Source organism: Acipenser ruthenus, chromosome 7, assembly GCF_902713425.1.
Source record: "Acipenser ruthenus chromosome 7, fAciRut3.2 maternal haplotype, whole genome shotgun sequence".
In the NCBI taxonomy this organism is placed as follows: Eukaryota; Metazoa; Chordata; class Actinopteri; order Acipenseriformes; family Acipenseridae; genus Acipenser; species Acipenser ruthenus.
The window spans coordinates 70015031-70030798 of record NC_081195.1 but is presented as its reverse complement, the minus strand read 5'-3'; the positions used below and the strand labels follow the sequence as shown (position 1 = coordinate 70030798).

The 15768-nt window shown below is 50.7% G+C and overlaps 1 protein-coding gene across 1 annotated transcript in view; it reads left to right on the top strand.

Annotated features, from left to right (window-relative positions):
- Window positions 1-2796: 2796 nt before the first annotated feature.
- The window catches only part of LOC117414637 (RNA helicase Mov10l1-like), a 30832-nt gene continuing 17860 nt past the window's right edge, over window positions 2797-15768 (top strand). The window contains exons 1-9 of the mRNA XM_059027881.1: window positions 2797-3311; window positions 3430-3536; window positions 4596-4783; window positions 10177-10336; window positions 10681-10793; window positions 11364-11554; window positions 12292-12435; window positions 13370-14023; window positions 15532-15738. Of these exons, the coding sequence (XP_058883864.1) occupies window positions 3452-3536; window positions 4596-4783; window positions 10177-10336; window positions 10681-10793; window positions 11364-11554; window positions 12292-12435; window positions 13370-14023; window positions 15532-15738 (1742 nt within the window). The 5' untranslated portion in view covers window positions 2797-3311; window positions 3430-3451. The remainder of the gene's footprint in view (window positions 3312-3429; window positions 3537-4595; window positions 4784-10176; window positions 10337-10680; window positions 10794-11363; window positions 11555-12291; window positions 12436-13369; window positions 14024-15531; window positions 15739-15768) is intronic.

The window sequence follows — 15768 nt, the reverse complement described above, 5'->3', positions numbered from 1 at the left end:
CTGACTGAACAAGGAGAGACCAGCAGGCTGAGCACTGAGCTTGTACTGCTGCTGACCAGGGCAGCCTGGCTGCTAACTGAACAAGGAGAGACCAGCAGGCTGAGCACTGAGCTTGTACTGCTGCTGACCAGGGCAGCCTGGCTGCTGACCTGAACAAGGAGAGACCAGCAGGCTGAGCACTGAGCTTGTACTGCTGCTGACCAGGGCAGCCTGGCTGCTGACTGAACAAGGAGAGACCAGCAGGCTGAGCACTGAGCTTGTACTGCTGCTGACCAGGGCAGCCTGGCTGCTGACTGAACAAGGAGAGACCAGCAGGCTGAGCACTGAGCTTGTACTGCTGCTGACCAGGGCAGCCTGGCTGCTGACTGAACAAGGAGAGACCAGCAGGCTGAGCACTGAGCTTGTACTGCTGCTGACCAGGGCAGCCTGGCTGCTGACTGAACAAGGAGAGACCAGCAGGCTGAGCACTGAGCTTGTACTGCTGCTGACCAGGGCAGCCTGGCTGCTGACTGAACAAGGAGAGACCAGCAGGCTGAGCACTGAGCTTGTACTGCTGCTGACCAGGGCAGCCTGGCTGCTGACTGAACAAGGAGAGACCAGCAGGCTGAGCACTGAGCTTGTACTGCTGCTGACCAGGGCAGCCTGGCTGCTGACTGAACAAGGAGAGACCAGCAGGCTGAGCACTGAGCTTGTACTGCTGCTGACCAGGGCAGCCTGGCTGCTGACTGTACAAGGAGAGACAAGAAGGCTGAGCACTGAGCTTGTACTGCTGCTGACCAGGGCAGCCTGGCTGCTGACTGAACAAGGAGAGACCAGCAGGCTGAGCACTGAGCTTGTACTGCTGCTGACCAGGGCAGCCTGGCTGCTGACTGAACAAGGAGAGACCAGCAGGCTGAGCACTGAGCTTGTACTGCTGCTGACCAGGGCAGCCTGGCTGCTAACTGAACAAGGAGAGACCAGCAGGCTGAGCACTGAGCTTGTACTGCTGCTGACCAGGGCAGCCTGGCTGCTGACTGAACAAGGAGAGACCAGCAGGCTGAGCACTGAGCTTGTACTGCTGCTGACCAGGGCAGCCTGGCTGCTTGACTGAACAAGGAGCTGGCCTGTTTTATTCCATCTTCATCGCTTGTCTTGTGTCTGTAATGCAGTCCATCGCATTCATCATTGTGGGATGTGTTAGGCAACACCATTGTCTTATACTATACCCTCTGAAAGACAATGATATCCTTCCTGTGATACAGGAAAACGGTTTATAATGTTCTGTCTGGCTGAGTATGATTGCAGAACTCAGCTCTAGTAAGTGACTACATCAAGTCACTTATACAAATGCTTGTAAAGAGCCCCATGTGTGGACGGTGCTGGAGGACCAATGGGATTCGCTGGCTTCAGAGGCTCTCAGTGGAGAGGAAGTGAAAGGAAAGGAATGCTGTGAATTGCTGTCTCTGCACGGCCCTAACCCTCTCTAACTCTAACCACCCAAACTCTTAGAAACAAAGCTGGCAGAAAGCGGATCTGAACTGAAGTCCTCACTTGCTTGTTCTTTGTCAGGTAATTATTGGTACAGTCAGTATGTTCACATGTGCACAGACAAGTACACACACAAATAAAATACCCAGGCAAGCACACACACACACACATTTACACTATACCAAAGTGCCACAGACTTTGGCAGCTTCTCAGCTGTGAAGGGGAATCTTCAGTAAACAATTGCAGTTCTATTTGCCCAGAGAGTTGCATAACATGAGGGGGGAGGGTGCAGTGACCTGAGTGCTGGGCAGCAGGGCTGTGTGACTCTCACTCTCTCTCTCTGTTAAGAGAGGCACTTCAATTGAAATTCTCAGCAGGGGGAGAGCTCACTGTAACTCTGCCTGGGAAGCTGACAATAACCAGCCTGACTGTGAAGAGAGGAGGCTGGGTCACACTGTCGGGACAAATTGTGCTTCCTACTCTTACTCAGTCCTCTATTTTGACTATTGTCCTCTGGTGGCTGAAATAAACAGTGCAGGGCACAGTAACAATTTGAGATTCAGTTTCTATTATTATTTATTAGCGACGTCCTTATCCAGGGTGACTTATAATTGCTACAAGATACCACATTATTTTTACATACAATTACCCATTTATACAGTTGGATTTTTACTGAGCAATCTAGGTAAAGTACCTTGCTCAAAGGTACAGCAACAGCGTCCCCCACCTGGGATTGAACCCATGACCCTCCGGTCAAGAGTCCAGGGCCCTAACCACTACTCCATACTGCTGCCCTAGTTTTTCCACTAATTCATTGTAGATGGGTGCACACAGTGAGCTATTAAATGACATGTCTCCAGTCGCCGAACTTAGAAGGCCTACTCTGTTTCAATAAAATAAAAAGCGGTAATTTAAGTAGGAAGCAACAACTGCAGCAAATGAAGCAGCTCTGGGCAGTGTGGGTACGGCAGCCCGTGGTGTTCATCGCCGGTGCACATACAGCGCACAGTGCAAACTGACACATGAAACGTGACGACTTTATTTATTTATTTATTTATTTTTGACGTGGACCTCCCTGGAGTGTTGCACCCCCTCCCTCTCTAAACCTGCCCTGCTTATCTGCACAACACCGCAAGGGTTAACTACTGCTTAGCGACGTCAGAACGACGCTCACTGTCTTTTAGTAACACGCAATCGCCTAGTCTCGCGTGAGTATCCTGCCGTGTGAACACCTGCCGGAGAGGCGTTGTTAGGCGCCGGTAAACGCTGAGGAAACGCCGCTCGTATTAATAATCGACCCCGCAGGTACAGTACGATGGGAGGGTGTATCAGGTGTATTCATTTGTGTCGCAGTGCACGGAAAGTTTGTCTTTAACCTAACGGGTACTTCTAGTAGAGAGTTGTGTTTGATGGCATCTCCACTGAGACCGCACACGTGTTACTGATTCATTTATTACATATTTCAAAAGAAAAGAACACATAACCGTGTTTACGGCTGTTTTTCAGTTGCTGTGATGAATCTTATTCATTAAGCATTTTCCTCCAGTGTAAAGTTTAAACAAAAAACAAACGCAAAACAGTCCGTTGACTAGCGTTGGTAACTGTCCGGGTTTCGACCAGAAAGTCCGGTTTTTAAACTTGCTGTCCGGTTTTCTAGTAAACTGAAAACCGGACACGCATTGTCCGTTAACACTCCGTGCCCACGTCACCAAAGCGACCACCGGCTCTGTGCAAGTGCTGCAAGTTTATGACAGACTGCTGTGCCTTTAATTGTCAATTGCTGTTGCTAAAACAACAAACGAGCTGGACACGCTGATGTCACCACGATGAGCAGCTTTTGATAGGTACGTCACTGTGCTCCTTGCATTGATTGGCTGGGGTTTGCAGTGCTGTGAATGGTGGAAGTTGCCCATGTGTGTGATCAGCTGCCTGTCTGATGTGTGGTTTCTCTTGGTGCTGCAGGGTTCCTGTGGAGGCTATAGTCATGATTCTGGAGTATTTGCTTTCTAAAGTCGCGGCGCCGCTGTGGCGACGAGCAGAGGAGGAGGAGGAGCAGCAGCGAGGCGAGGGTCAGTTCACTGAAACGCAAAGCAAGCTTGTGAGACGTGCATCTCATCCCAGTGATGGGCTAGTCTGGTGTGTGTGTGTGTGTTCGGTTCTAGTGTGGTGTGTGTGTGTGCGGTTCTAGTGTGGTGTGTGTGTGGGGTTCTAGTGTGGTGTGTGTGGGGGCGGTTCTAGTGTGGTGTATGCGTGCGGTTCTAGTGTGGTGTGTGTGTGCGTGCGGTTCTAGTTTGGTGTGTGTGTGTGCGCTTGCGGTTCTAGTATGTGTGTGTGTGCTTGCGGTTCTAGTTTGGTGTGTGTGATTGCGGTTCTAGTGTGTGTGTGTGCGTGCGGTTCTAGTTTGGTGTGTGTGCGTGCAGTTCTAGTTTGGTGTGTGTGTGCGCGTGCGGTTCTAGTTTGGTGTGTGAGTGTGCGTGCGGTTCTAGTTTGGTGTGTGTGATTGCGGTTCTAGTGTGTGTGTGTGCGTGCGGTTCTAGTGTGGTGTGTGTGTGCGTGCGGTTCTAGTTTGGTGTGTGTGTGTGCGCTTGCGGTTCTAGTATGTGTGTGTGTGCTTGCGGTTCTAGTTTGGTGTGTGTGATTGCGGTTCTAGTGTGTGTGGGTGCGTGCGGTTCTAGTTTGGTGTGGGTGCGTGCGGTTCTAGTTTGGTGTGTGGGTGTGCGTGCGGTTCTAGTTTGGCGTGTGGGTGTGCGTGCGGTTCTAGTTTGGTGTGTGCGTGCGTGCGGTTCTAGTTTGGTGTGTGAGTGCGTGCGGTTCTAGTTTGGTGTGTGGGTGTGCGTGCGGTTCTAGTTTGGCGTGTGGGTGTGCGTGCGGTTCTAGTTTGGCGTGTGGGTGTGCGTGCGGTTCTAGTTTGGTGTGTGCGTGCGTGCGGTTCTAGTTTGGTGTGTGGGTGTGCGTGCGGTTCTAGTTTGGTGTGTGGGTGTGCGTGCGGTTCTAGTTTGGTGTGTGGGTGTGCGTGCGGTTCTAGTTTGGTGTGTGGGTGTGCGTGCGGTTTTAGTTTGGTGTGTGCGGTTCTGGTTTGGTGTGTGTGTGCGTGCGGTTCCTCTGATGTGTGCTGCATTGTGTTGCAGGTGCTGGTGAAACGCTGCACATTCGGGCTGGCACAGTGACCCGGTTCTGCCAGGACTACGGGCTGATCGACGATCTGATCTGCTTCACCACAGAAGTGGTGCTGGGAGGAGCTCCGCTGAGCACAGGACACACAGTCAGCGCCATCGCCGTGAGGGACAGGGAGTCAGCGGGGTGGAGAGCTGTACGGGTGAGATACTGTCAGCATGCAGGACAGGAGGGAGGGGAGAGCTGTGCGGAGGAGAGACTGTCAGCATGCAGGACAGGAGGGAGGGGAGAGCTGTGCGGGGGAGAGACTGTCAGCATGCAGGACAGGAGGGAGGGGAGAGCTGTGCGGGGGAGATACTGTCAGCATGCAGGACAGGAGGGAGGGGAGAGCTGTGCAGGGGAGATACTGTCAGCATGCAGGACAGGAGGGAGGGGAGAGCTGTGCGGGGGAGAGACTGTCAGCATGCAGGACAGGAGGGAGGGGAGAGCTGTGCGGGGGAGAGACTGTCAGCATGCAGGACAGGAGGGAGGGGAGAGCTGTGCGGGGGAGATACTGTCAGCATGCAGGACAGGAGGGAGGGGAGAGCTGTGCAGGGGAGATACTGTCAGCATGCAGGACAGGAGGGAGGGGAGAGCTGTGCGGAGGAGATACTGTCAGCATGCAGGACAGGAGGGAGGGGAGAGCTGTGCGGGGGAGAGACTGTCAGCATGCAGGACAGGAGGGAGGGGAGAGCTGTGCGGGGGACATACTGTCAGCATGCAGGACAGGAGGGAGGGGAGAGCTGTACGGGGGAGAGACTGTCAGCATGCAGGACAGGAGGGAGGGGAGAGCTGTGTAAACCTGTGTAAACCTTAGCTTTAGTCATTACTTTTGGGGTTTTAAAAACACTTCAAATGAGATCATGTTGTGGTCTGAGTTTGCCAATGGTTCTCTGACCTCTGTTTAGTTATTCTGTCTTCGTTATTTGAAAAGACTAAATCAAGGCATGCCTCCCCTCTAGTCGGTGCCTTGACAAATTGCGTTAGGAAGCAGTCATTTGTCATTTCCACCATTTCAATTTTGTCCGTCGTGCTCCCCACCGGGTTCTCCCATTTTATATGGGGGAAGTTGAAATCCCCCATTAGTATGGCTTCTCCTTTTCTACACGCATTTCGAATGTCATTGTATAACAGATTATTTTGCTCAGTGTCTGAATTTGGCGGTCTATAGCATGCTCCTATTATTATGCCCTTTGAATTTGTGTCCATTATTCTGACCCATATTGATTCTGCATTGTTTTCTTTGTCCTGATTTAACACCTGGGCTTGAAGACTATTTCTTATGTATAGCGCTACCCCTCCGCCTCTTCTGTCCTGCCTGTCTTTCCTATACAGTGTGTACCCACTAGTATTATATTCGTCTCCATCACTCTCAGACAACCAAGTTTCTGTAACACCTGTCACATCGTAGTTACTTGTTAGTGCAGTAGCTTCAAGTTCTTATGTTCTTAAGACAGGCTTTTGTAATGTTACACAATCCCAATACAGTGATTGAGGTTGCGTGGGTTTTCTATGATGAAAGCACTAATTGTGTTGTGTTTGCTAGCTCTGATATTATGAAGTGTTTTAAATGTGGGAGTCCGGGACATCAGAGGAAATCCTGTCCGATGAAGGAGGCAGGGGCTGAGGCAGAACAGGGACAAGCTAGTGCTGGCAGAGAGGGTGCAGGGGGTGATCGGGGAGCACGAGAAGAAGAGTCAGCGTCTGGAGCACCATCACCACGGCCTGAACCGCAAGCAGTGCAGCCTGTCCCTCAGCCAGAGGAGAGGACAGTGTGTGCTCAGCCACGGCCCCAATAACACTGCAGGGGCAGCTGGGCTTTGTGAGCCAAGCCTGGGGACTAACATGTTAGAAATAGAGGAGGTAGAAAAAGGGTGTTTTTTTAAAAGTTAAAGCCAATATTAAAGATTTCGTTTTTGTTTTCATTAATATTTATGCCCCAGATATAGGGAGCAATAGGGTTTTATTTTTTAAGAAATTGAAGCAGACCCTTTTAACTATGAATCCAGAAGATATTTTAGTTGTGGGTGGGGATTTTAATTGCACAATTGATTTTACCAAAGATAGAAATATTTCTGAACCTCATCCTCTTTCCTCAAGAGAGCTGGCTGCAGTTTTACAGTCTAGTGGCCTGGTTGACATCTGGAGGAATCTGCACCTTAATACACGACAGTATACCTGGTCAGATTAGACAGACTATACACTCCTCAGCTTTCTCTTAATACATTCATTACAGAACAGATAATACCTAGCAGTCTTTCTGAGCATCGCTGTCTTTTAGTCACCATTGTAATTACATCAGATTCTCCTGTTTCTTCTCATTGGTATTTCAATAACAAACTACTGCAAGATAATATTTTTAAGCAGCATTTACGGAGACATGTGGATTAATTGGAGAAAACAAAAGAATCAATTAATTTGTCTGTGGCAGTGGTAGGATTTAGGTAAGGTGCAGATTAGACTTTTGTGTCAACAGCATACGTTTGATACAACCAGGTCACTAAATGAAGCGAGAGAGTTGGAGAGAGAGATTTTGGAGATGGAGAGCCGAGCAGACAGAGATCCGAATGAAACCACACAAGAGGCCCTGAGGCAGCAGAGACACACCCTGAGCAGCCTGCTGGAGGAGAGGGTGCGGGGGGCACAAGTGCGCTCCAGGTTCATGGAGCTGAGAGACATGGACTCCCCTAGTAAATTATTTTTTCAGTTTGGAGAGGAAACAATCAAACAGCAAGCGTCTGCACTGTGTCCGGCTGCCCTGTGGCAGAGAATTGCTCAGTCAAGAGGAGGTAAGTGAGGCGGCGGTGGACTTTTCTAACCAGCTTTATAGTAAAGAACAATGCAGCTCAGCTGATACAGACATGCTGCTGCAGGGACTGCCCAGGCTGATGGAGGAGGAGGAGGAGGAGGAGCAGAAAGGTCCAGAAGGAGCCTTTCCTTTCCAGGAGCTGACCGCCGTCGTCACGCAGCCGGCCAGCGGAAAGACCCCAGGGCTTGATGGGTTACCTGTGGAGAGAGCTGGGGCCTGATCTGCTGCTGGTGTTGCAGGAGAGTCTGAGGGCCGGGGAGCTGCCGTAGGGCCGTCATTACTCTACTGCTGAAGAAGGGGGACTTCTGCCTACTAAAGAACTTGAGACCAGTCTCACTTATGTGCAGATTTTAAAATAATTTCCAAATGTGCAGCGAACAGACTGAGAGACTGGAGAGCAACTATAATTCACCCTGATCAAACATATTGTGTGCCAGGGAGATGAATTTCTGATAATATTTTTTTTAATGAGAGATGGGTGATTTTAATGTGGGACTGGTTTCTTTAGATCATGAAAAAGCTTTTGATCGGGTCGTCCATTTTTAACTTTTTAAAACCCTGGAAGCCTTTGGGTTTGGTCCTTGTTTTATTACTTATATTAAACTAATGTATATGAATATTTATAGTGTTTTGAAAATAAATAACGGGCTGAGCCGACCTTTCCCAGTGCACAGGCTCTCAGGCAGGGCTGCCCCCTATCGGGCATGTTCCCAGTGTACAGGGTCTCAGGCAGGGCTGCCCCCTATCGGGCATGTTCCCAGTGCACAGGGTCTCAGGCAGGGCTGCCCCCTATCGGGCATGTTCCCAGTGCACAGGGTCTCAGGCAGGGCTGCCCCCTATCGGGCATGTTCCCAGTGCACAGGGTCTCAGGCAGGGCTGCCCCCTATCGGGCATGTTCCCAGTGCACAGGGTCTCAGGCAGGGCTGCCCCCTATCGGGCATGTTCCCAGTGCACAGGGTCTCAGGCAGGGCTGCCCCCTATCGGGCATGTTCCCAGTGCACAGGGTCTCAGGCAGGGCTGCCCCCTATCGGGCATGTTCCCAGTGTACAGGGGTCTCAGGCAGGGCTGCCCCCTATCGGGCATGTTCCCAGTGTACAGGGGTCTCAGGCAGGGCTGCCCCCTATCGGGCATGTTCCACTCCCTCTCCTTTGAGCCTTTATTGGCTCTGCTGAGGAACAGGCTGTCGAGATGGACAGTGCCCTGCTGTTCCAACCACAGCAGTGAAGGTGTCTTGCTATGCTGATGACATCACTGTTCAGGGATCTCCAGGGGTTACAGCAGAGCCTTGCAATATTCCAGAGAGCGTTCCAAGAGCAGCGTTCCCTCTGAGCTTTTTAGATCCTGAGAAAGGGTAAATGATCCGTGAGAAACCTCTGGCCACACATTCACCCTTGTAATATATTTTTTGTTGCATTATACAATTTTGAAACAATATTTCAACAGAAGTATCTCAACAATTTACTTTCAATTGAAACATACATTTATCGTGGCTCTGCCTGTGATTTTGAATCCTCCTCTGATCCTATGCAGTCCTGTCGGTTGTTCTCACAGATACAGACTGCATGCTTAACTGGTAGCCTGCATAAAATTGCTTGATACGACTGCATAGAACACGGACGTCTGCACTGCCTTCAGTTGGAACCATCTTCAGGGCTACTAATTGTTCCGTTCTTTGGGAATCCGTTTTTCAAAAGTGGCCAATTCCATTTGTTCCCACTTTTTATCAACGTATTAATAATTAAATATGGGATTTGAACGTAAGTATAATGTTGATGAGTTAAAATAAGAACATTTAGTAAATAGTAAGTAAAGCACCTGAAGACACTTCAAACCTGTCATCATGTTTATACATATCACTTGGCTCGTTGCTTTTTGAGGTGGTCAGGCTCTTTAGAGTGCTGGTGGCCTGTAGCAAGGTGGATTTCACCTATTGAAGATGGTGTGTGGGAGAGTGAGTGAGGAGGGACACCTTCTTGTATTTGTATAGTTTTCATTTTTGTTTTGTGTTTGGATGCAGTGTTTTTTCTTCCTTAGTTGAACAGGCAAGCATGTTGTTAGCTTGGTATTCTCCTGAGCAAGTTTTAAGTAAGGGCTGCCTTGATTTGAATGTGTCTTAAAAATACAGTATTGCACTCTGTTGTGTGATGTTCTCTTATGTTGTGTTCAGGTGCAGCAGTGTCTCTGTTGTGTTGTGTATTCAGGTGCAGCGGTGTCTCTGTTGTGTTGTGTATTCAGGTGCAGCGGTGTCTCTGTTGTGTTGTGTATTCAGGTGCAGCGGTGTCTCTGTTGTGTTGTGTATTCAGGTGCAGCGGTGTCTCTGTTGTGTTGTGTATTCAGGTGCAGCGGTGTCTCTGTTGTGTTGTGTATTCAGGTGCAGCGGTGTCTCTGTTGTGTTGTGTATTCAGGTGCAGCGGTGTCTCTGTTGTGTTGTGTATTCAGGTGCAGCTGTGTCTCTGTTGTGTTGTGTATTCAGGTGCAGCGGTGTCTCTCTCTGTTATGTTGTGTATTCAGGTGCAGCGGTGTCTCTGTGTTGTGTATTCAGGTGCAGAGGTGTCTGTTGTGTTGTGTATTCAGGTGCAGCGGTGTCTCTGTTGTGTTGTGTATTCAGGTGCAGCGGTGTCTCTGTTATGTTGTGTATTCAGGTGCAGCGGTGTCTCTCTGTGTTGTGTATTCAGGTGCAGCGGTGTCTCTCTGTTATGTTGTGTATTCAGGTGCAGCGGTGTCTCTCTGTTATGTTGTGTATTCAGGTGCAGCGTCTCGTGGATGCATGGGAGGAGGATGGGGGAGTTTCTATCGACTCGGAGTCTAATCAGCTGAAGCCCCTGATTGGCACAGTGACATCATGTGATAGCGATGGGGGGTTCATCACCCAGACCACCTACTTCCCCCGCTCGGCTGTCTGCGAAGGTAAGATTGATTGATTTTAGATTTTCTTGAAACTCCTGGCATTGTGTTCAGGAGATTTTCCAGTAAATGTAGAGCTCACTGTAAACTCACACGTTTAACAGCGTGACACCCAGGCCTGTGCAGGTGGGGGTCTTCAGTAGTGACTGAATACAGCAGCGTGCAGGTGGGGGTCTTCAGTAGTGACTGAATACAGCAGCGTGCAGGTGGGGGTCTTCAGTAGTGACTGAATACAGCAGCGTGCAGGTGGGGGTCTTCAGTAGTGACTGAGAGGGGGGGTGCTGTTTGGAGAAGCTGGCTGTCCTCTCTCGTGTGTGTAGACACTGACAGTGTGAAGTGTTTTCCAGGGTTCGAGCCAGTGAAGGGGGACTGGGTCCAGGCACAGTACTTCATCAGCCCCACGCAGTGGTCCAGCCAGGCCCGGTCTGTGGCGCCGCTGCGGTACCGGAGAATCGACAAGGTGAGAGCTCCTTTCGTTACTCCTCCCATACAGCTCATGCTCCTCAGGAGGGAGGATTTTTACTTGTGTGGAGTTCCTCCTCCAAGATGTATTTCTGTCATGTTTTGTATGAAATGTTTACATCCTGGCCAGTGGAAACTGTTAGGTGTTTATGGAAGATGTTTGGATAATGGGACCTTGTACTGTCTGTGTTTGTGAGACCACTGGCTGTCCTGTCACAGACACAGGCCGTCACAAGAGCTCTGATAAGTGCAGCGGCTGAGGATGTACAAAAACAACAAAGCACAGAAACGCGCCACTCGAGTAAATGTGAGCTGCATGCCTGTACCCCTGCTGCAGGTCATGTGGTGTTGAGTTGTGCTTGCGTTGGGCAGGGGGTGGGATTGGCTGCAGCATCCCCAGACCTGCAGTGTTGCTCACGCTTTCAGTGTGTCTGCACGTTGTCTTGAGGAGGGTTTATTCTGCTCTCGCTGATTGATTAGAGTGAACAGGGAGAGCCTCGAGCCAAGCTTCTGGAGATTGACACAGTGATCAGGACTGACTGCGGCTTGTCCTCTCTGTCTGTCTCAGGTCCGAGTGTCCAGTCTGTACGGCCGCAGTGGAGTGCTGGGAGACTCTGTATTCTTCACACTGGACTCTCTTCGTGTCCCGGGGGGATACTGCCCCTCCCCTGGGGACCTGGTCAATGTGGTGGTGGTGGAGAGCTCTCAGTCCTGCTACTGCTGGAGAGCTCTGTGCATGGCACCCGTCCACCGGAGCAGGTAGTACAGCTGGCACAGCACAGCAGTCTGGGAGAGCTGTCACACTGATGCTTTCATTATTATCAGTTGGACAGAAAGAGGCCGTTTCGGGAGCTCCCAAGTGACTCATCCGGTGAAGGCGCTCTGCATGGCGTGCAGGACGTGCCCTATAGCCTGGACGTCGCTGGTTCGCGTCCAGACTATTTTACTGCCGACCGTGGACAAGGGAGCTCCCAGGGGGCGGTGCACAAGTGGCTGCCCGTCGCCTGAGGGGGGGCTCTGGTAGGCCAGGGTGTCCTCAGTTCACCGCGCACCAGCGACCCCTGTAGTCTGGCCGGGTGCCTGCAGGCTCCCTGTAAGCTGTTCAGAGCTATGTTGTCCTCCAACACTGTAGCTCTGAGGTGGCTGCATGGTGAGTCCGCAGTGTGAAAAGAAGCAGTTGGCTGACGGCACACGCTTCGGAGGACAGCGTGTGTTTGTCTTCGCCCTCCTGAGTCCGTGCAGGGGTGGGAGCGGTGAGCTGAGCCTAAAAATAATTGACTATTCTAAATTGGGATAAAATGATGAAGAAAAAAAATGGCGACTACTAAATAAAAAAAAAAAAAGAAAGAGGCTGTTTCCAGTAATGTAGCACGGTGGTAGCTAGCAGGGGAGTGGCAGATGAATTGCGTTGTAGTTTCACGGTCTGAAGCAGAGCTGAGAGGCCAGACTGTGAAGGCTGCTCTCTGACTGCAGTGCCCCCTGCTGTCTCTCCGCAGCGTGTGCGCTCCGGAGGAGGAACCACCCCTGGAGTCGGAGCACCAGGTCCTGCTGAGGAACAAGGGCGACCTGGAGGTGAGCAGGATGACCAGCTTCGGGAGTCTCCTCCTGGGCCAGGACAAGGACCTGCTGGTGTGGATCGAGTGAGTGAACGCGGCAGGGACACTGCAGTGTGTGGATGGAGTGAGTGAACGCGGCAGGGACGCCGCGGTGTGTGGATGGAGTGAGTGAACGCGGCAGGGACGCCGCGGTGTGTGGATGGAGTGAGTGAACGCGGCAGGGATGCCGCGGTGTGTGGATGGAGTGAGTGAACGCGGCAGGGACGCCGCGGTGTGTGGATGGAGTGAGTGAACGCGGCAGGGACGCTGCAGTGTGGATCGCTGGCATTGATTCACAGACTCAGCAATTGTAGGTGCAATACGCACCCTGGAGGAATGTGTGGGTGCTTTAGTCTGCAGCCTAGAGAGAGAGCCCATTTCAGAGGCCCTGAGGAGCCAAGAACTGTGCTTGTGGGTTAAATACAAACAAGTTATTTATCAATACAGCCTTCCTGTGGAATATTAAATACAAACAAGTTATTTATCAATACAGCCTTCCTGTGGAACATTAAATAAAAACAAGTTATTTATCAATACAGCCTTCCTGTGGAATATTAAATACACAGTGCTGGTTACTGGGCTCTGTTGTTATACAGTCTTCTAATATGTTCGTGCTCCTGACTGCTGTGCAGCTTGCAGCTCTGAGCTTACGATCCAGGAAAGAACACCTTAATGGCTCTTACAAGAAGATCTTAGCCTGGAGTTTAATGGCTCTTACAAGAAGATCTTAGCCTGGAGTTTAATGGCTCTTACAAGAAGATCTTAGCCTGGAGTTTAATGGCTCTTACAAGAAGATCTTAGCCTGGAGTTTAATGGCTCTTACAAGAAGATCTTAGCCTGGAGTTTTGACACTATATTGTTGGTTTGATTACAGTGTTGCATTTCTAGGTTTTGTACACATTAATGTTACACTGAATACGCTCACCCCACCATGTCATGTTGTAATGTATTCTTGGGTTCTTTCTGATTGCTGTTTCAGGAACAAAGGGGCGAAGGCGCAGACCCTGCTGAGCTGTGGGTTCGCAGGCTGGGACCAAGAGAGACAGTTCAAACTGCACTTCCCTAAGGAAGAGGAAGAGGAAGAGCCAGAGTTGCTGCCCTCCCCTCCTCTGGATCCAGTACTCCCAGTACAGGGGCCCTGCTCCCCAGTCTGTCCCAGCTTGATGGCCCCATTCCAGTCTATGTTCGGGGTCTACCAGGCCTTCCCTATGACCTTCATGGCCTGTGTGCAGAGCCCCTACCTGGGGAAGGGCATGCTGTCCTTCTACCCCCTGGGAAGGTACTGCCTGTACCCCGCTCCCCTGCTGCTGAGTCCCAGCTTGGGCTTCGCAGGAGGGGGAGGGAAGTGGGGTGCAGCCTGCACTGCAGGGGAGGCATCTGAGAGCAGTTGGGTGCAGAGAGAGGCGGGGGAGTGTGGTACAGCTCCTCCGGTGGCAGTGGGGTTCAACAGTGCTGGGGTTCAGGGAGGAGAGGCCTGGGCGGGAGATGGGGAGTGGGGTACAGTGTCGGGAGGAACAGCAGCTCCTGAAGCACAGCAGAGCAGAGGAGTGAAGGAGCCGGTGAGCTTGGGTTCAAGAGAGATCGAGATCAAGCCAGGGGAGAAGATTGCCATCACCATCCGCTGTGAAGCAAAGTGAGTACTGGGGGCTGTGGGGCTGTCTCCCGGGCGATGGGGCTGTCTCCCGGGCAACAGGGCTGCAGTGAATGTATATAACATTTCTAAATATATCTAGTGAAACTCTTCTATAATTATGAAAGTTATTAAGAGTATCAGTATCTTGGGATATATTGCAGATCATTTTTTTCCATGAACAGTGGCTATCGGTCCTGCTCTAATTCGTCACGTTGCCGATAGCTCTAGTCTTGCATTCACTGCTGTGGCTGAGTTTGCGTGTCTCTGACAGACTGGGGGAGTTCCTGGAGAGAGATCAGTCCTGACCTTGGTGTCGAGGCCCCTCTCTGTTCTGCACCTCTTCGGTCCCTCAGCACAGAGATCCATTGAGCTGGTCTCTGCACAGCTGTGCTGCTCTCCGCTGGGTGGGGCTCATTGGCATGTGGCTGCACTGCACTGAGGATCCTGGCCAGAGTTGGCAGTTGAAAATACAATACTACTGTATGGGGGCTGCAGTTTGTATCATGGTCTTGACTGTAAATGAATGGTAGCTCTGAATGAGTTCCAGGTACAGGGGTGCTGTTGGGAGCTTCTGCAGTAAGAGAGGTAATGAAACAAGCCAGGTTAGAAGAAACTGTATACAGTGAAACCAGTATTAAAGACCAGGAGCCTGTGGTATAACCGAGCCTCTTCTGCTGTGCAGTGTGCTGCTGCTTGCCTTGCAGGATCCCAGTGTCTGTCGTTAACCCTTTGCAGTCCATTTATTAAGTGCATGTCAGGCGCATCAGGTCCAATTTATTTTCACACGCGTAGTTAATTTTATACACGCTGTTTAAAAGTATTTTTTTTCCCACAATCAAACGGGTATAAAAGGCCCTGCATATCAACAAAGCACTCACTAGGCATCTCCAGCCCCACCCCACCCTTACGTTTGCTATCGCTTTCACCTGTGTAAGAAATAAATAATAATAATAATAATAATAGTCATACATACCGATCAATCATCTCCTGATCACTCGTTTTATCACCAAACGCCTCGATAATGCGATCCAAGTCATTATGTTTTTACTATAACATCTGAAAAAAGCTCTGCAAATGTCTGTGATGTTCTCTGAGCGCTGATGCAGTATCAGCCAGCTTGTTTCTTTATGGCCGCTGTTATCTGATGCCAGGGGCAGGTATGACTATTCGTGAGATACGCCCTTTTTATATAAAATTTTTTTTTTTCGGCTTGTCACGGCTCCTGTCGCTCCCACTCGGCCATTAAATGGTTTTCTTGGCTTTTTCCGAAGAAAAAACGACTAGAAACCCGTTTTTTGCGTTTTTTTGATGATGTCGGACAGGATCCGACATTGGACCGGATAGGAATAATTGCAATGTCGGACCAGGTCCGACATAGGACCGCAAAGCCTCTTCTGCTGTGCAGTGTGCTGCTGCTTGCCTTGCAGGATCCCAGTGTCTGTTGTTAAGCCTCTTGCATTGGGTATCATGTTGCTGGATGCTAATGCATGTGGTTGTATCTCTTGCAGGAACCTGGGCCGCTGTCGGGAGCTCCTGCTGCTGCACTTCACGAGCTTCTCTATCGGTCGGCTTCTGGTTGTGAGAGTGCAGAGCGAGGAGGAGAGCCTCATTCTGGCCAGCTCTCCATACGTACCAGCCAATCAGCTCCCAGCGCAGCCAACGAGGCCACAAGCCAAGGAAGGCATCACTGTGCTCCCCGCCCGCCTGCCTCCCAGGTATCCAAGCCACGGCTCCCCCAGTGCCAC